The sequence below is a fragment of the Thermobia domestica genome, chromosome 5, assembly GCF_964235325.1.
Source record: "Thermobia domestica chromosome 5, izTheDome1.hap1.1, whole genome shotgun sequence".
Taxonomy (NCBI): domain Eukaryota; kingdom Metazoa; phylum Arthropoda; class Insecta; order Zygentoma; family Lepismatidae; genus Thermobia; species Thermobia domestica.
In genome coordinates this window covers 242,679,466-242,703,692 of record NC_137458.1, presented here as the reverse complement: position 1 = coordinate 242,703,692, position 24,227 = coordinate 242,679,466, and the positions used below count along the sequence as shown (strand labels likewise).

The 24,227-nt window shown below is 37.4% G+C and overlaps 2 protein-coding genes across 3 annotated transcripts in view; one reads left to right on the top strand and one right to left on the bottom strand.

Annotated features, from left to right (window-relative positions):
- Positions 1–24,227, bottom strand: part of nudC (nuclear distribution C, dynein complex regulator) — a 171,969-nt gene that overhangs the window by 91,284 nt on the left and 56,458 nt on the right. The gene's annotated exons all lie outside the window — the stretch shown is intronic.
- Positions 1–24,227, top strand: part of LOC145686507 (uncharacterized) — an 84,091-nt gene that overhangs the window by 52,286 nt on the left and 7,578 nt on the right. Inside the window, exons 2-4 of one of the 2 annotated variants that reach the window (XM_081759891.1) lie at positions 9,617–9,772; positions 10,934–11,075; positions 19,364–19,685. In XM_081759891.1, coding sequence (XP_081616017.1) covers positions 10,983–11,075; positions 19,364–19,685 — 415 coding nt within the window. In that variant the 5' untranslated portion in view covers positions 9,617–9,772; positions 10,934–10,982. The remainder of the gene's footprint in view (positions 1–9,616; positions 9,773–10,933; positions 11,076–19,363; positions 19,686–24,227) is intronic. The other variant, XM_081759890.1, reaches the window with a different exon arrangement.

Genomic DNA, 24,227 nt, shown 5'->3' with positions numbered 1-24,227 from the left:
ATGGACTGGACTCAGCTGAGTTGTAGTTGTGCCGTGGGTTTCGGTACTTTGCGGCTATCGGGGCAGCTCCTGGCACTGAAGGAAGAACGTAAGCTCTCTTCAATGTTCCGGTGCTAATACTTGGAGATGACGGTCGACACCTACTCGTTACAGGAGTTCCCTCCAACCCTAGATGGGCTTTAGCCCATTGTGCTAATGTGCATCCTCCATTCCCTTTCCCTGAAGGAGTCTGGTTATTCAATCTGGACACTTCGAACAAATGTGAAACAAAACCTCAATCTGGTTACTTCGAACAAAGCGAAGCATTATCTAGTTCTATTGCGGACCGGATTAAAAGGAGAAAATATCGACCTTTTAAGGAAGGCGATCGTCCAACACATCATGGGTAAAGCCACTCCAAACTGTCCTCTAACAAATATTGCACCATATTAATTCTCCCACTGTCTCTTTTTGTGACAATTAAAATGCAAAAATCACCTTCATGTTACTGAAAACTAAAGTGAAATTTAAAAAATGAGTCTCTATGTTTTTCATTGTATCTGCAAACCCTGACTCTGAAAAACTTGCATAGAAGACGGAAAAAAGAAGGGCAATTGTACAATATAAGTGTAATGTCCACTCTCTTTCTTACAATTAGCAGTTTAATTTGTTCTTGGCAATACATTAATTTATTTAACGTAGCCACTATACGCACAAGCCTGTGAAATTTTCTTAACTTTCATGACGGAAATGTAAACATTATTTTAAAAGAAAAATTAGTAACTTCCTTATATAAAGGAAGGAAGTGATTTTCACACCGAACTCTTCTTGTTAATTGATTAAATCTCTGTTAAAATCTTTCAAAAAACACTTTCCATTTTTATTATCTTTTAATATTACAACGTTTTAACATATCCGCCGCAAGTCAATCACCACATCGCATCAACGATGAAGAACTTACATCTTTATCAAGACTTTTCTACTAATTGCTACGGAAAGATCTCTGAATTTTCCGATACAGTTACATAAGGTATTAACTATTATCTGTTCCACACGGCCATCAACAAAACCGCATGTAACAAACATACTGATTTGCTCATATACGTACTTACATGAAATAGTTGATCAATAGACTAAATATTATATATATATATATATATATATATATATATATATATATATATATATATATATATATAGGATGGTCCATTTTAATCTTTCCACGGAAATATCTCGAAAACGGCCGAACATAAATGAACCAAACAAATACTCAAGTACGAAATGCCATGGGGCACATCGAATGATATTGTCACGGTGCCCCCAGGGCCATACTTCATGCAGGCCCACGGCCCAACTTTAAAACTTTAAATGGAAACATGGGATGAGTGATAACCTCGTTTGATAGATCTTTAAAATCTAAAAAGCGTTGTGGCAAGATTTTTCATATCGGTCACCGTATTCAAAATAGCTGCCAAGATATGGTACTTGTATCAGATAAAACATCCAGTGCTCATACAATTGAAACAGTTAAAAATAAATGAACAGAACAAAAATTCGAATAGGAAGCCACAGAGAATGTTGCAACAGAGGAAAAGATTATTAAGAGTGAAAGTGCCATAATGCAAAGGTGGAAATCTAATTCCTAGAAAATTATCGCTCCAACCTCCCTCCGTAAGTGGATGAACCGGGATGGGACGGTGAAATTGCAAATGAGAACCTTAGTTTTTGCAAATTGAATTTACGCAACAAATTATCTGAAATGTGTTTTTATAAGAGACAGATGTTTCTGTAATGGGAAAAAGTAGGTAAAATTCTTGTTACATGGTACCTTTCATTTTGATTTCAGGCATTGATTTGATGCAAAAATGAATCAATTGAAATGCTACACAAAATTGTCGAACAATGCAATTTTAGAACTGTGTACAAACGTTGGTTTTATTCAACAGTCGTCTGCACGATATTCGTTTGATTCTTTTCCTTCTATGTCTTCCTGCATGTGATAGAATATGAGGTTCACTGAGATGTTCTCCACAGTTACATTCCGAATAACTTTCAGTTGTGATCCTTAGTAACGAAACGGTACTCACTGATGTAGATGTTCCCAAACATCTGGCACGCATTGCATTAAATTATCAGGGGCGAAGGGGTCGGGCAAAATAATTGCAAGTTCCAAAAAAATATATTATTAAAATCTTTGCTTAGCATTTCAGTTGCTCCTTTCTTTCCATCCAATCACACTTTGCAATACAAATGGACGTTACCCTTGAAAGCGAATTTAATCTTATTTTTATTCATTACGGTACCAGTCGTTTGTACACACAAATGTTTCAGGCAAACCATACCTATTCCAAGTAAAAGTGAGGTTCTCATTTAAGATTTTACCATTCATTCCCGCTTCAGCCACTTACGGAGGGAGGGCGGAAACATTATTTTCTAAGAATTATATTTTCTCTCTTGCATTATGTCACATACTTTAATAATCTTTTCCTCTGTTGCATTATTCTCGAACTGTGGTTTGATAAATACCCTCTGTGATTTCCTACTCGAATTTTTGTTCTATTCAGTTATCTCCAACCGTTTTCATATTAGTGGTTCTGAACGTTTTATCTGATACAGGCACCATATCTTGGCGGTCATTTTGAAAAGTGACCCATATGGAAAATCTTTTGCCACAATGCTGATTAGTGTTTGAAGATCTATCAAACGAGGTATCACTTAATCCGTATTTCCGTTTAAAATTTCTAAATTGGGCCCTGGGTCCCATGAAAGGCGACCCTGAGGGGCACTGCGACAATACCATTCGATGTGCCCAATGGTATTTCCTATTTTAATTTCTGTTCAGTTCATTTATGTTCGACCGTTTTCGAAATATTTCCGTGGAAAGATTAAAATGGGCCACCCTGTATTTTATATATATAGGGTGGGTCATTTATCTTGATAAAACCTTGTAACTTTTAAACAAATAGACAAAAAACGCTGACATTTTGTACCATACAAATATCGGCCTGAAGCCGCTTTTGGCATACCCACAAGGTTTACAGTATTGTCAATCCGACTTCACGTTGTATTTAAAAAAAATCAAATTACGTTATTACATATTTCAAATCTACATCTAAAATACAAACTTATTATACCACACTTGTCATGTAGTGTTGCAAACTAAGGACGCTACAGTATCACAAAACTTTTAATGATGTTGAGTTTAGCGTCTTTCAGAGGCGAGGCTATATGAGACGTGAACCTACAGATTACGTGGAATGAAAACCACATGAGCTCCCGCCGGGAATCCAACCTCGTCTCCCACGCCAAAGGCAAGTGCACTAACCACTGAGCAACGAGGAAACTCATCACAAACTTTGAAAAACAACTAGAATTTGGAGGGTTTTACAACAGTAATTTTATTTCGAACAAATAAAAACAAAGTTACAAAGAATTGAAAATCTGACTTTTCTCAAAGGACTTCACTTCGAAAAGATGTCCAGATAAGTATCACATTCAATTACTAATGCGGTTTTTAACATACATAAAAATCATAACGCTGTTTACAGCAATTTAATCTCTAACCATTCGGGAGATATGAAAAAATTGTAGAATTGAATATATTGCTTAAAATACAGTATTTATGGGAACTTTTTAAAAATAATTTTCGGTTTATTTTGCTTGTATGCCCAAAATGACATAATAGCAGTGTTGCAAACTAAGTTTTTAATATATCTCCAGAACTGTTTGAGATATCAAATTGCTGTAAACGGCATTATGATCTCTACATTTATTGAAAAAAAAAAAAGTAAAATTTTCAGTCATTTGTATTGTTTGTATTCATTCGAAATCCGTCATATCATGACCATAGTGTCAGAAACTAAAGTACTTCGGATAGGTGGCAATTTTCTTAAAATCCCATATCTCGGAATCTCTGAAGGTTAGATTGGATTGTGATTAGAATGGATTTGAGTTCAGCGTCCCGTCCAGCAGCGAGGCTATATGAGGCGTGGACCTACAGCTTAACGTGGAATTCGAACGTGAACTCCTGCTGAAAATCAAACCTGGGTCTCCCACGTCAAAGACGTGTACGCTATCTCCACAGCCACGAAGGATCTATCTCTTTTTTTTTTTCTGAAAGTTAGAGACATGAAATTTGGTATATGGACTACTACTTTGAAACAACTACACACTTGATTCAGCGGTTTTTTTTTTTGTTTGTTTTTTTTAATGTTAATTGACATGGAAGGAAAGGAAGTGAGAAGGAAAAAAGAGATGAGAATTACAATTATTCTAACATGTCAAAAGCTCGGAATCTCTTAATGCTAGAGACATGAATTCGGTATTTGGACTTCTTATTTAAAATGACACGTGTTTCACATTTATATATATATATATATTTGCCCTAGAAGGGAAGGAAAATAGGTGGGATTACGATGTTATAATTGGATAGCCATTATCTCAAAATACGTTAAGGTTAGAGACATGGCATTTGGTGTTTTAGATTTTTCATTTAAAACAGTTAAAGACGTGTTTCAGGTTTTTTTTTTTTTTTTTATGTTTCCCTTAGAAGGGAAGAGAACGAGGGATTGATATCTCCAATCTACACATATTGATATCTACAATCACTTGTTACTCGAGATTTCTTTTTTTTTTTTTTTTTAAATGAAAGAATCCTGTTGTTTAATTGATACACTTCAGCTTTTCCGTTGTATTCTCTCCCAATTCAGTTCTCTAAAAGCACGGTATAATATATCCCTCCCTTTGTAATCGTGCGAGTCGAGGATCACTAGCCAATCAGAATTTTGAATAGCGGAGGGATAAAAATACTTTTGTATACTGCAGTTCCAAAGTCAGGAGGAACAGGAAGTAGCTATTGGAAAATACAGATATAGCCCTATATAAAAGTATGACATAACTTCCTAATTATCAATGGCGGCTTATGTTTTGACTATCTTGTAACCTTGGCCAACACTATTTGTTATATAAATTTTTCACTTAAGCCTTTCCCTTTTTAAATTTTTTGCCTCGTTTTATATTATGCATTATAGAACTGTCCTTGCACTTCACAGACGAAATAATAATGGAAAAAATATTTTTTAATTAATAATATTCTATAGTTCTTTGTTCCATTGTTGAACTGCATCTACATAAATAACAGCAGGTGAATATGTCATGGACAAATGATCACGCTTTCATCGTAGCCAAAATAACACTTGACAGTGATGTTGAAAAAGCGTACTTCTTAATTTATTGTTATTTAGTTCAATAACAAGAAACATACTTCGACAAATATTGAAAAAAAAAGTCACTAAACTTGAAACCTGCAGATTAGTTTCTACGCAAATAAGCAATTGTATTTGCTTCTGACGGTTTCTTTAAGTTTAGCTTCCTTTTTCGGCACCGAAGTCATATTATACACAGATACAGCTCAACGTGGAAACTGAAATAATGTGTATAGCAACAGAAATCGAACCAAGTTCTTATCTATCGAAGGAGAGGAAGTCACTAACACATACCCACGAGTAAGCATTCGATGTTGCGTCACGACGAATACACCACCCATTAAATGATGATAGTTCAATCGCAGAGCGCTCATTTCTGATGTGTAGGGTAAAGTCACGGCCATGTGAACTTGTGCTAAACATCATCATGTGTGTGGGTTTCCTAATCGCGTTTTTCATTAATCACCTTCTTTACGTGTAGGCTACATTGTGACACCGCTACTTGTTTTCGATGTACCTTGCTGTGGCAATCCAGCCAACCTTACGAGAAACCGTACAACAAAATCTTCAAGTGCTATTTTGTGACTAATTGCTAGCACATGTACTTCCTCTGTGTGTGGTCTTAGCTCCGATTCGAGTTGATACTAGTTTAGGATAAAAACCGGAGTACTAGTTTGAAGCATATTTTTCAGGCAGTTGATCCAGAGCGTTCACCTCTGGGTTGCATGGGACCTTGGTTCGATTCCAGCTCGCGCCAAGTGGGTTTTGTGGTGGACAAACACAATATGTATCGGTTCCCCCGTTTCCTCCCACTTTCTTCATTCCATCATTTCAATCATTTTCATCATCGGTCTCCTTTAGCCTAACCAGCATAAACGTGGGACGTAAAACTAAAAGATTTCATTTCATTTTATTTTAAAAGGGAATCTATACTTCAAGCATAGTCAATAGAAAAAAAAATACTTTATATTATAAGTTTCGTTAAGATGACTTATTGTTACAGGTGCAAAAACTTCCTTTGCAATTGGTTTTTGAGAATATAGACATTTTTTTTTTCTTTTTTAAGTATTATTACCTTATAACACGTGGACACGAAATTTAGAATTCTTTTCTTTGCTAAATCGTTGAAAATTCTTTTCCCTCGTACTTGACACAGTTGATATCCAGTTATAAAAATGTACGCAATTGAGTACCTCCTTTTGTACGTGCGGAAATGTCTACAAGCCTTTTGTTTCGTAATCTAGTTAGCACTCGACTACTTAAAAAGCCGTCAAAGGCCTTGCTTAATGGTGATTCTGAGACACGCTGTTTTCAAGGTTTCTATCAAATCGTGGTGCTATTTGTGTAATGAACAATAATTCTGGACTAAGGTTAGTGGAATACTCCCACGATGCATCAAGAACATACACGCTTTCCCTTTCATTGAACTGACCTTGCTCAAGAGACAATCATCTTCATGCGTGATACGCCATTATTATTCTGCATACTCAGAACTAAGACGTGACAATGTACTGATCAGCCAACTAATTTAAATTAGCTTATATTGTTCCTCGTGGTCAGGGTTGCCAGACAGCAAACAGACTAATCAAATTACTTATTTACGAAGTTCACATAGCAAAATTCACACGAAGAGTCCACAAACGTTCCTTTCGACTCCCACGTCTCATTATTTAGAATGTGAAGTACACAAATTAAACAAACGGAGATGCGTTACAGCGATAGAGTGCTTACCTCTGATGCATGGGATCACTGGTTCGATCCCAGCTAGCGCTAAATGCACTTTGTGATGGACAAACAGTGTGTGCGTGGGTTTTCTCCGGGTTCTCCCGTTTTCTCTCACTTTCTTCACTCCATTTCATTCATCATCACCGTCTCTCTTAGCTTCGGTGGAAAATCGTGGCACGTTAAACTCCAAAATATTGTATGTTTGTGTCATCGTTAGTCTTGCAATTACAAGGACTATGAAGTATCGACTCGACAGAAGAAAAGGCGACGAAACGTTTAGGACAAGTTGTCTTCAGTGAATTCAATTCAATAAGATGACAGTACATACTGTACGAACAAGCTGTGGTCGATTGTTAGAAACTGGTGAACTGGGAATTCAATTGCATTGTTGAACATGAGAATGTAAAATTTAGTGTTTCCGTCTATATTCAGGCAATTTTTTCCCTTGTGTTAACTGTCATACAAATATTTGCCTGGACACGTCCTTTACATGATTAATGAAGCAGGTGTAAGACGACATTGCAAATTACAAGATGATACATTTCTCGATTTCCATGCTGATGCAAAAAGTTAAAGTAGAATTAAAACAATCTCTGAGCCAACTACAACGTTTTACTAAATTCATGTAAAACAGTTCATCAACGATCTATACCTTTTGGCTTCATCAGACACAGTTCATCGTGAACCAAATAGTAAAAACGTTATCATGAATATCTTCCTTGGTGATAATCCGATGGAATGGCTTTTTAACATCCCCACATACAATCCCCTCTATATTTCTTAATGGAATACTTTGTTAAAAGAAATTTTAAAAATTGGCTACATTTGCCTCTACCAATATCAATGGCGGAGCCTATAATCCGGATGAGGTTCCTCCATGTTAGGGTTGATCGTGACAACTACGCAAGATGTGGCAGAATATCAGTATGATTCGACTTAATGGTGTCACTCATATTTTGAGCTTAATTGAGTGTACTGGAAAACAAATTATTTGAGCTTGTTTTACAAACTAATTCTTCACATTTCAGCTATAAAGGTAACCAAGAAAGTTCTGTCGCTTTTTGTGGAGGTCTGTGTTCAATTGATCATCATATTGTGAGTTGAATGAGAATGAAGATAACGTGAAGGTCAGTTGTTGGTGTGGAAATATCAAACATACAACCTGATTGTAGGAGTTCAGTTACACCGTGAACTTGCGTAAGGGCAGAGAAAACATGGGACCTCCACAGAGCGTCATATAGGCATGAATGCTGTACGAGTTCAAACTGGGGTCAAACGCCACTGCAGGTATGGTTTAACAAGTTTAAGGACAGTCACGAAACACTTGAAGACGCACCACGTGCCAGAAGACCAACACACGTCCAAAATGAAGATCTTATGTCTAAAATGAAGATCTTCAGGCAGCAATTGAGGCGAACAGTGGCCAGACATGTGAGGAACTGGGACTACAATTCAGTGTGAGTTGAGAAACCATTCGGCAGCATCTACATCACCTTGGGAAGCACTACAAGTTGGATTGATGGGTCCCACATGATTTGACCCCTGGCCAGAAGGCAACACAAGCAGACACCTGTGTTTCTTTGCTGTCCAGTCTGAGGAAGGAGTCATTTCTGGACAGGGGGTTGACATGCGATGAGAAGTAGGGTTCTGAACGGAGCTCCACGGCGCCGTTATCATTGGTTAGCATCCCATGAACCGCTTCCAAAACAGCCGAAACCAGTACTGCACCAAAAGAAGGTCCTCCTGTGTGGACTGCTCGCAGCATCGTGCATCGGGAACTGCTACCAGCTGGTCCGAGTATCAATGCAACTATGTACTGTCAGCAGTTGAGTCATGTTCGCGAAAAACTCAAAACTCTGGAGCCAGCACTTCTGAATCGCAAAGGGGTCCTCCTGTTATAGGACAACGCTAAACACCATGTGGCAAGGTTAACCAAGACACCATTCTCCGCCTTGGGATGCATCCGCCATACTCCCCAGACATTGCACCGTCCGATTATCACATGTTCCATTCCTTGGACAATCACCTTAGAGGACACCAGTTCAAATCCTTAGGAGAGGTGCAAAATGCACTTGATGCAAAATGCAAAATGCACTTCTTCGCTTCACGGCCCACTAACTTCTACCGCAATGGAATCCATGACCTTTCAGAACGCTGCCAGAACATCGTCAATGCTGATGGGGACTATTTTGATCTTCCAGATACGTCTTAGGTGACGTATCAATGCTTGAAGGTGGTGGGTGAAAAAGCGACAGAATTTTCTTGGTAGCCTCTATAGTTCTAAATCTATGAAAATGCTTTTCTAACTTACGTACTTAATGACTCTCTTGCTTATTATTTTGCTAGAACATTTTCCGTTAAATTGTAGATATGGAATTCATCTTCACTTTGTACACGGAATGTTAATAAAGACTGTCTATGCTATGAGTATTGAAGACACGTTCACATATTACTTTCATTGAGGTCTAGGTCTGAAACCACACGTTTGCAGATATGTATTGGGAGATTTTTTCTTGTCTTCCTTTAAGAAATGCGTCTCCGAAGTTTGACCGTGTATTTTGATATATCTTGCATGTCTGAAAATATACAAATCAACTGTACTTGCCCGCCTTTGTTAGATCATCTTCCGACTGCATCTTGAATATATTAATTATTCATTATCAATTGTAATGTATTTTAATACTGTTATTCATTCCTTTTGTTTACAGGTTTGTGAATCAGAACAGGACTGGCACATTCCCCGACCAACACTATGGTACGCTGACACCTCTTACCCCTATGTAGTAGACGAAAATTGCCCAAGGAGTCCATGGGATACTTCAGGTCGAGGTTCTGCTTCATCAGGGTCATCAATAAGTACGCAGGTTAGTTGCAGTTAGTTTTTTTTTTTTTTTAAGCTACCTTGAAGTGACAGAATTACAAAAGCACTGTTTACTTTTTGATGATATGAAAGCAAGTTCTGACACGTAATACTAGCTGAACAACTGGATACAACTTGCAAGTTTCTTACGTTTACTTCTTTGTTAAAACTAAATCTTTACGTGATAGAATCTTAAGTAAATAGTTGAGAAGACAAAGAAAATTAGGTATATTTAGACAAAAGAATACATATTTGAATGAAGTTGTCAATAAACGATTTTGAGTTAATTTTTTTGCATTAGGGATTTTTCTTTTTCATTTCTTTTTCTTTCTGATGAAAAAGACACAAAATTTGGATCTAAAAGACAACGCCATCAGACGGGATTCAAGATTTGCGTACCTTTCCATTAATTTGCTTTTTCAAGCAGGAAGTACATTCAATACTTCCTTTGCATGTAAGCATTCTATCCTTCCCAATAATGAGAAAATGCTAAGACGAAAAATGTCAACCAGATTTTCGCAAACAGAAGAAGATGATCACTGTTGAAATATATATGAATCAAAAGATCCCAGACGATCGAAAATAAACTAGGTCAGAGTTTCTAAACTTGTGGTACGTACAACTTACGGTGGTATTTAAAAAAGTAATATGCTTTGGTGGTAAGCCAGTGGAAGAGGTTGAGAACCCTGATCTAAGTCAAATAAAGAACTACCTCGACCACACACAACGCTAACGAAAAGCATACAAGGATGGTCTCTAAAGGTGAAATATGGAATTTGAATTGAAATAATGCAACAGGGAACTGATTTTCAAGCCTGTGAAAACCGCAAACTGTTTGAGTGATGCAAATTACATCAGATACATGATAGTAGTTTACAGTTTCGATTAAAACCTTAAGTTTGAAGATACTAACGTGCCAATGGCCCTGTTACTATTAACAAACTACCTATACATATCCTTACAACAACATGGATCCTTATAATTAATCACTTACAGTATTTCCAATTTCCAGGAAACACGAACGGAACGCCGGTCAAGATATACTGACAATCTTAAAATAACTGTATTTCTTTTCTTAAAATGACAGGATGTTATATTTAAAATTAGTATAATTTATTGCGCTGTTATAATTACATTTGGAACACTTAACTTTTGCTTTTTCCAGCCTCTGAGTTTTCTGTTTAATTATTTATACCAGTGATAGCCAATTTACAATGAACTGTGAGCAGGACAAAATAAGAACCATACTTCAGGGCCATTTTCCATTGTCCTCACCCCTACCCAGGGATGTAATGCAGGGTATCAGGGTGAGTAGACGCTATATTTTTGAAAACTGTCGAGCGTACACCTATAAAAAATTCTACCAATACATCAACTCCCCACCCCTAAGGTGACGGTTCGTTGAATGTGCCTAAGTCATATACTTCGTAAGTCTTTGTTCTATTCTGTATCTTGTTTCATGAGTCTAGACTAACTAGGGTCTGAGGTACGAATATTTGAAAATAAAGTGATTCATCGTGAGAGGTTCAGGAAAATATTTTGAAAGAAAAAAAATACAACTGGATGTAATGGTAAAAACTTTATTATGAACCGAAAGAACAATCGATACCATTTATTTTTTGAAGGTTATTTCATTCCAACGATGGCCACAGCTACGCTTGAAGTGGTCCACTCTAAAGGTCCAATTTTCAACCACTAGTTCAAGCACAAAGACCGGAATCTGGCCAATAACGCGAGTAATGTTTGGTTCCAAAGCTTCAATCGAAGCTGGCTTCTCCGCATATATCTGCGACTTCACGTAACTCCAAAGAAAATAATCCAGAGGTGTGATATCACACGATCTAGGCGGCCAATTCACCGGTCAAAATCGTGTAATCAGCTGCTCAATAAGTCCATTGTTTCACGCGCTGTGTAGCAAGTAGTCTTGTTGAATTTAGATATCAGACTTCACGGGTTTGAATTTCAGATAGCAAAATGGTCCGTTATCTTGGCACGATAGCGGGCATCATTGACGGATACGTTCCAGCCATCTTCATTCTTGAAGAAATGGGCGCCATTGACGGATAATTTCCGGCCATCTTCATTCTTGAAGAAATATGGATCAATGATTCCGCCAGCCCAGAAACCACACCAAACCGTGCATTTCTCTGGTTGTAACGGTAGCTGTAGATACTCTTCGGGTTCATCAGCCCAAATACGGCAATTTTGCATATTAACGTATCCACTGAGCCAGAAATGGGCCTCACCACTGAAAACTCGACGCAATCGGAGGTCTGGCGGCTTCAATTCTTGCTCGAGTTCAATTTTGTACGCTTTTAAACCAAGATCTGCTCGCAAACTACGCTAAGTTGTTGCATACGACAAACTAAGCTGTTAAGAAAGGCGTGGAATCGATCGTTCAGTCATGGTGCATATTCTCAGCTACTGCCATAATATTTTCTTCGCTACGTGCTGGACGTGGTCTGTTCGGTCGCTTACCATCTAATAATGTAAATTGGGTTCGAAATATTTTTATGGTGTAGGTAACAGTCATTTGGTGAATCTACTATTCCAACCATAAGCTGCTCTAAGTGCACGAAAAACTAGCTTCACAGTGCACTGATTTTCGTAATACAACACCACAATTTGCAGACGCGGTTCCGGTGTATATCTTTCCATGATGAAATGGCATTCAATACTGTAACACTGCAAAACAGTTTGTTACCACTCATGCATGATTTGTTTAAAAAAAAAAAAAAAAAAAAAAATGAAAAGAAGTACCTTACAACGAAGTAGCTCACGGCCCATTACCAATGACCTTATTCTGCAGAATAGGCTTGGTAACCAAAAAATTAAAGAACATATTTTCACAATAAAGAGTAAAGTCTCGATTCTGGTATATGATGATGACCAGTTACACTCTTTTTGTCAATCATGGAGTCAACAAGAGGAATAAATCATACATTTTCTTTATTTGCATGCCGTTACTTGGCCATCACTGATTCTAACAGTAAGCATCAACGAAATAGTAATGTGATGTCTTGAACCCTCTCACAAAACATGTCTTCGGCTGCTTTCTTCTATTGCCAAATTCTTCTGATTTGTGAGGTATATGTTGCTAATTTCTTTGCATTTTGGCTGTTATGAATTAGTGAAATTTGTTGCTTGTCTTAATAGACTCGGCAATTTACATTGCGTAATCAAGCAAAAATTCATGCAAATTGTCGTGTTTTATCATGTATTGTATACGAACGGCACAAGGAATCGCCTGCTATATTCAACAGTGGAAAATAGCAACAGTTACTCAATCTGGTTTGGAACTACTACATAAAAATAAAATTCAAGAAAGCAAATACTTAACAATCTGCTATAGTTTCCGCAATGATATATTGCAGATATTATAACATATTTTTAAGTGTTTGCTTTGATCAATTTTATTTTTCTTTAAGCAATAGTTCAAGTCTAGTATAACGGGAAAAATGCAACATTAAATAAAAGTCATGTCATTTAAGAATAAATGTGGTGGTCTCGACAGAGTTAATAAACATTATTCTCTCTTAAAACAGCAAAAATCAAATTCAAAATAGTTTACTGATTCCGGAAATATGCACTTAAGGAGGTATAAACTAACGTATACATGAGAAGCCGTATATCCGCTGTTGAACTAAATATAACATTTCCACGTACTTTCACCATTGCCACAACAGTGTGACACGAGAGAGTCTTCCAAGATTATATTCCCGTCAATCTTTCAGTGATTATCAATCACAAACCGATGTTCTCTATCCTCTTCCACGGCTGTGAACTGATTGAAATCAATGTGTTTGGACTAGCTATTATACCAAGGGTACTTAGCTTTCCAGACCAGCAGACACTGGTCTACCATTCAGGCACCAATGTTCCTTAAATGAGGACACCTATTCATGCTGAGAAAGTCAATGATTATGCCCCGTAGACTGGATATTCGAAGTAAATTGTAGTGGAAAAATTGGGAAATAGTCACAGGAATGGAAAAAAGGGGAAATGGAGAAAACCCTGAATATGTGCAGAAACTATGTAAACAAGTAACTCGTAAAAGACTCGTACATACGTATGGAACGTTAGTATTGTGTACTTGCAGCGTGTAAAAATTGGAATAGTTCTAATAGGCAACAAGGACCGACATTTACAAAATACTGCTGATAGTATAAATATGCTGGAGGTTAAAAAGCTAACGTTGTAGGGAATATAGGCAAAAAGTGATTTATTCTGGGCACTTGTCACAAGTAAGTTTGTTTATATACTAATCGTGACGATAATAATATAGGGTAGGGCAAGAGATACGGATGTTCTAAAATGAGTTGCAGACATTTCGGAAAACGTTAGTATGTTTTTTAGTGGAAGTTGAACGTAGAATGCAATTCTGAAATGTAACGTAGAATGCAATTCTGAAATGTATTTTATGAAGGTTTGTTAATATAAACAAATTTCCTGAAGAATATTTCCCAGAATATGAGCACAGTGGAGGATGTTTTTACTGACTTTTCTGGTAGATTATTTGATACACAAATGAGTAGGAAGTTGTTGTCATGTTTAACTTCTGCGAAAATTGATGCAACAACAACGTTTACACGGCAATTCACCTAAGATGGCCGAAGTTTGTGCACTCACTTGCTCACGACAATCCCTTTCTCCACCAGGTGGCCACGAGCCTGGACTATCGGCCTGCAACGCAATTTCCACTGAAGGAGTGCGCGAGCGGAATTGTAGATTGTAGACTACACCGCTTGACAAGCTTTCCAGAGCCCCGCTATGGTGGTGGGACGCCTTCGCGCGAGGCCTTGTTTCAGAAGGCCAAAGGCGCAGAAATCCATCGGTGACGCATCTGGTGACTTCACAGGTATGGACGAGAAGGGTATAACAGACACACCAGTCTCCGTGGCCATACGCGACAGAACTGCGAGCACTGTGACCGGATGCTCTGTCCATGTGGATCCACACCTTCAGGGTGTCCCTGCCATACAACTGTGGGATGTGCGTTGTGTATAAGGGTTTCATTATGTTCGTTTGAAAGTAGGTTGCATTTACCTCGGCCTTCGAATCCATACGATGCATTGGCAACTTCCCACGGGCGCAGAAACCTGCTACGAAGCCTTTCGGAAACTCCTCGCGACATTCACGGATGAACTCGCCACGGCCCTTCGCATCATGTGGTGAATAAAAAGTTGCCCTGGGCTTATTGCCGTCATCAAGGTAGATTCAGGCTTCACCCAGAGTGACAACCCACTGCTATTTGTCACCTGAAAGGTACTGTTCATACAACTTCCTTGGGTTCGTGAATATCTCTTGAATTTATCTTGGTGATAACTTATGCCCCATCGCCTTATGACGTTTTTTCAGTCCCAAATTGTCCTTTATGATACGACACACTGCTCTGTAATATCCTGAGGCAGCAAGGTTGTTCGGGTGGGTGGGTTCTCCTTCACAACTGATGCCCTGATGTTTCTCACAACGCGTGATGTCCTGGCTGGACATGCGCGTTTCCTGTTCAATCTCACGACTTAATCTTGATATTTAGGGCCGGTGCTTTTACGGCACTAGCTTACCCTTGCTACTGTACGCCTGCTGATATTGCTGCCCCTTGCCGCACACATTTTCACAATCACTGACGCACTGAATTATGCATCGGAAAGTACACAAATATATCCTTCCCAACAAGGTATCACTTTAACAGACTTTTAATACCTTTTCACCATAGCAACTTCCACACAGCGTTGTACGTGACTCACTACTTGATTCATGGCCTACTGACTTCTGGTTCCTTCTACGCTGTGCTCGTCATTAGCTCTGTAAAATTGGCCACTTTAGGTGAATTGACCTGTATATAGATAAAATATTTAATAAGTTTACAAAATATATAAAAATTTTATATATTCTCAATTTAGATGATTTACCCGCATTCTCTGCTGTTAATATTTTTGTGTTTTTCCTCCACTGTTCCCTCTATATTGAATTTGAACCGAAGAGAATGACAGATTACATTCTCTGAACGATCCCCACCTTACCCCACCCTTCTTCCTGAAATGAATAAATTTCTTACAATTACGCCCGACAAAAAAAAAAAAAAAAAAAAAAAGTTCCTTCTATCCCCTTCACTTTTAAACCAAACCACGCACTCACAAATAATCTCCAGATATCGGACTAAGATATGAATTGCTCATCGATACTAAAATCATGCAAGTGAATAACAAAGTCGTATTTTCTGGAACAACACATCCATAGATTTCATCCTGTTGAACTACATGCTTCAGAAGTTAGGTCGGCGAGACAAAGCTCCTTTTTAATCTTAGGGTGCACCTTAAAAATATCAACCCTACCAAATTTAATCTTATTATGCAAAGGAGTCCGAAGATCCCATGTCAAGTTAGTATTAAGATAATTATGCATCCACAAATAGGGGAGAGTATAAGGAAAATTTCAAGAATCATTGTTCCTGTAACTCCTGACACAAGCCAGGTGTTGAATTTAAGAATTTGTTTACCATGTTCTTTCTTGTCAACTGTTCTGTGCAAGGAATTTCATTATCAACTTTTCCTCCTTAAGACATGGTAATTCATTCAATAAAAACGGAACTTAAACCATAACACAACCTCGTTTATGGGTCATCGGCAGGGATTTAATCGTAACGGAATGAAAAACGATCGCGGAACCTAAATAAACTTCTTCATTCGGTGTGCTTCAGAAAGAGAACCGAAATATATTTTGATGTATCGGCTCTATTCACGGAACTGGAAAATATAATTAAACGTGCTTCGGGAAGAAAATCGAAATGCATTGCGACGTATCGGTTCTATTCGTAAAATCATAATCTGGTGTGTTTCTAGAAGAGGACCGAAATTAATTTTGACATCATTTGCAACGACCGTTACCTAGGTACAAACTTCAAAGGTAACTATGAAATGATAACTAAAGGGAACTGCTACAGCGATTTTGTTACAACACCTACTTCTCTTTTCTCTGTAATTTCGCTTCCACTCCAATATAGATTTCCGTCTCAGAACCAGAGCCAATTTTCTCCAGTAGAACCCATTTAAGCTAACGGTTCCGTTACTGTTAACAACTGTAGTCATCAGGTCATTTCAGTCAATAAATAAGATATATCTCCTCTAATACCTAGGTATAAAGGAACAGAAAAACCTTTCCTCGGGGCATTTGTGGCACCAACCACAAAGATGTTTGAAAATGCAGCTACCTTATCAAAACTCTTGAGTAACAAAACAAAAAGTTTCAAACTAAAAATCGTCAACCTATATTTAAAATAAATACTTTTCTCCAACTTCAAGATTCCAACTTGGTTCTACATCTTGGTCAATCAAAAAACAGAACTCACATCAACTGGCATTCCCGGATACATAATAGCTCCCTATATCTATACGGTGTTCTACATTTTCAATTTATTTACTCATGTTCGTGGATTTTCTCTGATATTCATGTTTCCTTCCACATTCTCATTCCACTAATTATTCCATTATCATTAACTTGCCTTAATCATCCGTCTCCCTTAACCTAAAATGTACAATCGCCGGAGTTAAATTATTTCATTTTCAATTTTATTTAGTATTTTGTTATTCAATTCAATAATTATTTCCCTTGGTGTTGAAAAAGTACGTTAATAATTGTTTGTAATTAAACTTAGGTATTCTACACTATATTCTATCCAAAGTTACATACCTAGTCTGGCCAAAGTTCCAGATACTGCAACATTGTCCGCTGTGAAAAGAATAAACGAACCTGGCGGTAGAATGCATGATGGCGAATTGCTAGTGCTACCCATGAAGAAAGAACAGAGTAGGGTGTTATGAAAAACCGGGTAACAGTGCTAGCCCTACACAGAATTAGAAAACCAGCGCGCAAAATGTTCAACGTGCTCAAAAAAGAAAAGAAAAAAAAAATGAAAAATCAGTCGAATGTTTGTGTACCGTACAATCCAGCGGTTCCTTGATATGATCGTCCGAGAGAAGGCTGTCCACAAAGTTCACGCTGTTAAAGCTGTGATGGCGAGTGTGAGGAGAAATCTTGTACACAAACAGAAAGTAGTGGCCAGTGATATGAACATCTCAAAGCGAACGACGTTCAGGCTACTCAGGGACTATCTTCATCTTCGAGCTTACCGACGGTCAACGAGATACTTTCTGGCATCACGTCTGAAGGTACAAAGGAAGTATAAATGTGAAAGTCTTCTTCAGTGGTACGCGAACAATGGGCACAGATTCTCTTCATCAATGAGAAAATCTTCCCAATCGAAGAGAATTTCAATTATGCCCAAATGATACGGCCTCATGCATGCATAACGGGTAAGGTGTATGCCTCATCATCTCGGAAAGCCAAGGACAATGATTCGAAAATCCAGAATACCATCAGCTGTGTCAGCCATAGTATGATAGGGGTTGTGTTATTGTGGCACCACACGTCTTCATTTCTGTAAGAAGATGTGAAAATCTGTACCAAAACACTGTGCTGGAGTTTATAGTGAAGGGCTCTTCCACTATCCTTTTCAGGACGATCCAATGGATTTTCCCGCAAGGGTAATCGTAGTTGGCTACCAAGTATTTTATTGGCTGCAACTCTCCGTGATCCAAGCCTAGCCATGGTAGCCAACTACGATTACCACCGTATGCAGCACATAATTGCACTGCCATTTATCTGAATTTACGCCGAATGCCGAACGTTATGGGCATTCCATTCTGCTCCTTCTTCGGAACCAATGTTATCAAAAGGCACGGTTAGGTTATTTGTTATTGCCAAAACATAATGGGGAGGTACACATCTTGCTATTAAAAAAATAGCTCTGGTGCTGAGTTGTACCTACTACCAAGTCACAAAACGGTTCTAGGTAACTCGCGCCTCTATAGTTCTATCAAAACCGGCTCGACAATACGATCGATGAGAAATGCATTCCACACTGTTCAGGCTAGTTCAGTTGAGAAAGGATGGTACGATTAAGACTGTCATCAGTCCAGTAAACACTGTTTTATGTCTATTCACATGGGCCTGGCAATTAGAAGCAAGCCTCATCTGAAAAGACGATCTTATCCAGAACTGATCTGGTCACCCCTCATTTCGCAGAACTGCAATTGGCGATCGAGTAACATTACTAAAACGTAAATAAAGGATACAGTATACTAGTTTGGAATCACTGTCTAGAAAAATTATATCTAAAACGCCAAAAAAACAATAAGACAACTGTAAGACTACTTTTGGCTCACTTGGTACAATGGAAAACAAACCAATTTACAGTTTGTTTTAAGATTTAAATCCCAGTCTTTCTGGCGCCTTCTTGTGGTGGTTATCACTCCAATTACAGCCCTACGTGGTATGAAATAAACATATCAGTGTCAAGGGCTAAGCAGTAACTATAATAGATTTTTATTTTTTATTTTTTAACGAAACTGCTTTTATAGTACAAATTCATATTCAAGCAAGTACAGTATACGTGAAGAATACAACACTAGGATAATATATAAATACCTAGGCACCAGAATAACCGAATCAAGTATAAGAAATATTTTGCACATATTATACATATGTAATCTAGATTTACCACCCACATTCTTACGATGTTTTTTCCTGATTTTAGGCAGGATCAAATTGTCTTCTAATGGGTTCACGTTCCTCGCTCCATCCAGTGATGATGCCGAACAGCTGGCTGGTCAACGTTCCAACGACAACCATCAGCAGTCGCTATGAGACAGATTCCCTCCATAAGCCACCAATAGAAGAGTACGATGATCCAGGGTCCGCGTCGTTAGCTTCCTCCACACACTTCACCGTGATTGGTATTGAGAAAGCTCCACCGCCGAAATCTTCCTGTTGTCATGCGCATCAGTTAACAGCCCTTGTCTTATCAATGTCGTTGTTAATATTGTTGGGAATAATTGCTGCCATCCTTTACATGGAAGGTAGGTATTTAATCCACAGAAGGGTAAGTCTCACAGAAGGATACTTCTCTCACAACCAAACATCTTATTATACGTGAATATAACTTTAGGTGAAGGTATTTTACGAAAAGAAAAGCACAATATGAGGGGGAGAGAGACCATGTTCGAAAGAAATGAATAATCATCTCTTTTTGATGTGAGTTCCAATATGATCAACACAACTGCACGTAGCCTCCTAGTCGCCTAGCGGCTAGCGCGTGTTCCTTCGGTACACGCGGTCCTGGATTCCATTCCCGCTAGGGGGGGGGGGACACAAATTTAAACGCGTTACGATGGTTCGATTCTAGCTTACACTGTAGGTTTACGTTTCATATATCTTCAGTGCTGAAAAGACACGCTGAACTTCAACAAGCAAATATAACTGTATGTCTGTAGCTGAGGATATAAACAATAGATTCACAATCAAAAGCAGTGCTTCCCCCCCCCCTTTTTCTCTTTCTTTTTGCTTTAGGAAACTAGGTGTCGGTACTAACCATGAATGTTATTCTACGCGTTTTGATTTTAATAAATTAGCAGGTGCTATCATCTATTGATCATATTACATTTTAAATGTACATAACATACTCTTGCTGCAGTCCTCAAATCGATTTAGCTTCATTCCATAAGCAGAAAAATAAAAACTTAGAGAAATCGTAATAATAAAAAAAAAAAAAAGTTACTGGTAGTGCGTATTCTGCGTATACCCCAAAACCACACACTGCCATTCCTGGTAAATTTGCAGCAAACTGAAAAGCTTCCATACACTACTGAGTTATTTGTTTTGACATTAAGAATTACCACTGAATGTTCTTATTTTCCCTTGTTTCCATCTACGGTACCTTTTATCGCATCCCTTAGAATACAATTACTTCTACAACAATATCCTGACCATTTTGTTTTCCTGTTTTAAACTATCACTATTATTGTTGTTCTATCAATTACTCTTATTTTTTCATATATATCTAAGTACACATTTCCAAAATTTCGAGCAGTTTTTGGTGCTTTCATAGCGCATGGTTTCTTGCATTGGTTTCCGCTTCTTAATATACCATACTCAAGATAATCATTCTAACACAGATTCTTTTTGCAATGCATTATCTTCTTTCTTCCGAAAGGCTTCTTTTGCCCCCCCCCCCCCTGTTTTTAGTTTTATTTCCCTTTCGCAGTGAATGACTATATGAATTGACGATAGTGTTTCATCAACAGCAATCATCATCACCATATTTCGAAGTAATATACTTTTAAGAATTATTCCTAGATATCTTAACCGGTACACAATAAGAATTTAGAAAACACAGTAAGACTAAGCCTCGGAGTTGCTGGTCTCAATTGATCTTTAAATTCTAGGTTCAGTAAGGGCCAGTGGACTATACTAAAACTCAGTTTTGTTTGATACTAAAATAGAAGTATGCCAAACGAATTAGTCAGTCAATCAGGTCCAATATTTTGTCCTACTGGATACGTTACGCACTTATGCCTGGCTTCTTTCAAGTAAAACTAAGATACCTAACCTTGCTATTCATGCTTAAAATATTTTAAACATTCAGTTACATCATTCTAAAAAAACAAAATACTTTTAAAACATTACTGAATTTAGTGCTTAACTAGTAGTTTCTCAACGAAATATCTTTTTTTAATTGTTTAATTCCAATTCATGAAAATTTCGTCTCATTTGACAGGTTTAATAAGTTCAAATATTCAGATATAGGAGGAGCTTATAAATGATTAATACTATCGTATTTCATACAATTTGGACACTTTCAACTCTCGTTAGGTGATTAAATTACATTTTCTGAGGATTCATTTCTGTGACACTCTCCATATTACTACGAAGGCTATTATATTTTGTCTATTCTACATTCGCATCATACAGAGCTTCAAGTTAATACATTACCAAATAATACAAATACTATTTTTGGAAAACTGTCTTTAATATGACTTCAAAATTTTGTAGAATAGAACTACATTGTGTGAACGAAGGACACATAAGCGTATCCTTACAAAAGCGTAGCTGTGGAAGAAATATGAGTATGTATTCCCCTTCTTGGCCCATTTATTTTGCAATTTATTTATTTATTTATTTATTTTTTTTTTTTAAATACGTGTTTACACAGAAAGAGAAATAAGTTTACAGTTTAGATATTTGTAGTATATTTGAAGAAATCGTATAAATCCTTGTCAACGAGCAGCGATCTGATAGGAAACACTTGTGTTATGTATGAACGTGAACGGAACGGGATTTGATAGTCATAACATGCCAAATCAATAACAACGAATTAATGGTTACTATAGAATTGGTGTTCATTTCTGTCTCGTTGTAATTAGTTAAGGCTGTAACTTTCTTTTTAGAAAGAAAATTATGAAATTATGGTTACATTACTTTAAACAAGACACAAGCAGTAAACATACATAGAGGGAAATAAAATTATAGTATATTTCATTTTACAAAGAATACATTGTTCTCCGTTTATTTATTTATTTTGTCCCTGATCTTGATTCTTACAAATTCCACTTCTGTTGGAGCCTCATGATTACACATTCATTTTCTCTTTTAAAAGGTTATTCAATTTCATCTCCTCTCAGACAGGTACCGAACGTGGAGCAAGATTAGTAAAAGAAAAAAAAAATCACTCGTTGGAAAAAGTTTATTATGAATGCATCGAAAATCAAACAGAATTTAAGGCAGACAAATTCTTTTCTCAGACAATTATTTCACGGACTCGAACGTACTACTACAATTACAGACGCTAATTTTACGTCACTTGCTGCAAGTATTAAAGAAATTGTGAAACAGCACATGTATTGGTATGAATCTAAAACAGTAACACAAAATCAAGGTTTAAATGAAAGATAAAATTATAACGCAATAAAGGAATCCAGTTCGTAATAGCTTGCAAAATAAATTTCAATAAAAGTTTTTCATGATGTCTCCCAATCTTTTGCCAGTAATCACATATATACTTCTCACTTTAACAACTATGTTATGTGATGATCTGTATATAAATATTTAATTACATTAACTTCTTAGCATTGGTAACAGAGTGAATAGTCTATTCTGATTTTCACGAAGCTTGGAAATCCTTTGTAAACAATGCAGACTGCAGTGCAGAAATGTTGCCAACTAATTAAACAAAAAATGTTATATGTAATTTTGTGCTAAGAAATGAATAAACAAACTGAAGTGGGAAACCAATGAGATTAAAAATGAAATGGCATGAACTTGTGATAGGAAATCAGGAACCATTTTCTCTCGTTTGCAGTGGCGTACGCGGAAGTTCTGAAGACAAAGGGGTTCAACCTTTGAAGTTCTTCTAATTTCAAGTGTGTGTGTGTGTGTGTGTGTGTGTAAGTATCTCAATATCGTAATTGTTTATTTCTGCATATCTTTGCTCAAGAATAGTTAAAAACCGAAACCTTGAGTACGCACTGCTCTCCTGAATCTTCGAACTACTTACTATGTAAACGCAGACACGCAACAGGAGGAAGAAGGACAGAACGTTAAAATTCTTCTAGCAGTGTAAATTACAACTGAAACTTACTATCCCCACTTCTAACGTTTCCTCTAGCACCGAATCTATCTAAAATGTTAGGATTCAGAGCCACTATTACATGATGACTTAGTGGCCCTACTAGCAGATCTATGATTGGATGGATAGATTAAGTTTATCGTCCTCTTCAACAGCAAGGTTCTATGAGATGTGGACCTACAGCCTAACAAATGATCCGAATTACATGAACTCCCTCCGGAAATCCAACGCGGATCTCCCGCCCGATGACACGTACGCGAATCATATAGCCACAAGGGAGTTAATTATCGGATCTAGAAACATGTGCAGTTGCACTCACCACTTCTATTCAAAATTGAGCTCTTGGGGGGCTGCGGTGGCTCATTGGTAGAGCGTTCACTTTTGGCGCATGGGGTTCCTGGTTCGATCCCAGATTGCACCAAGTGAGTCTTGTGGTGGACAAACAGTATGCGTGGGTTTCCTCGGGGTTCTTCCGTTTCCTCCCACTTCCTTCATTCCACTATTTCATTCATTTTTTCATCACCGCCTCCTTTAGCCTAGTCGGCATAATCGTGAGACGTAAAACTCAAAAGATGTCATTTCATTTCACTTCAAAATTGAGCTCCTTGTATGTTTCCATTACAGGCCAGCGAGTGTTTGGAACAAGCAATTGTTCATTTTTTAAAAACTTGAAAACTACTGAGTTTACTTATTTATTGAATAGAGAATTTATTCTTTTATATTTTTTGTTATAAGTAATCAAATACCTATATTTTGAATCCTCGTGACTTATCCTTCCACTTGATATCTAACAGAAAAGTAACGCCCTAAACAAATATCAGTCATGAGAGTATGAAGATTCTATCAACACCTTATACATCGAATTCCAAGAAACTTTTTAGATTCTACATAGGAATAAAGACACATTATTTAACATGAATATAGTACCTCCTCTTAATTTCGCTGCTGCCAGAAAAGAAATGACTCAAAAGTTATGAACATTCTTATCCAATATTAT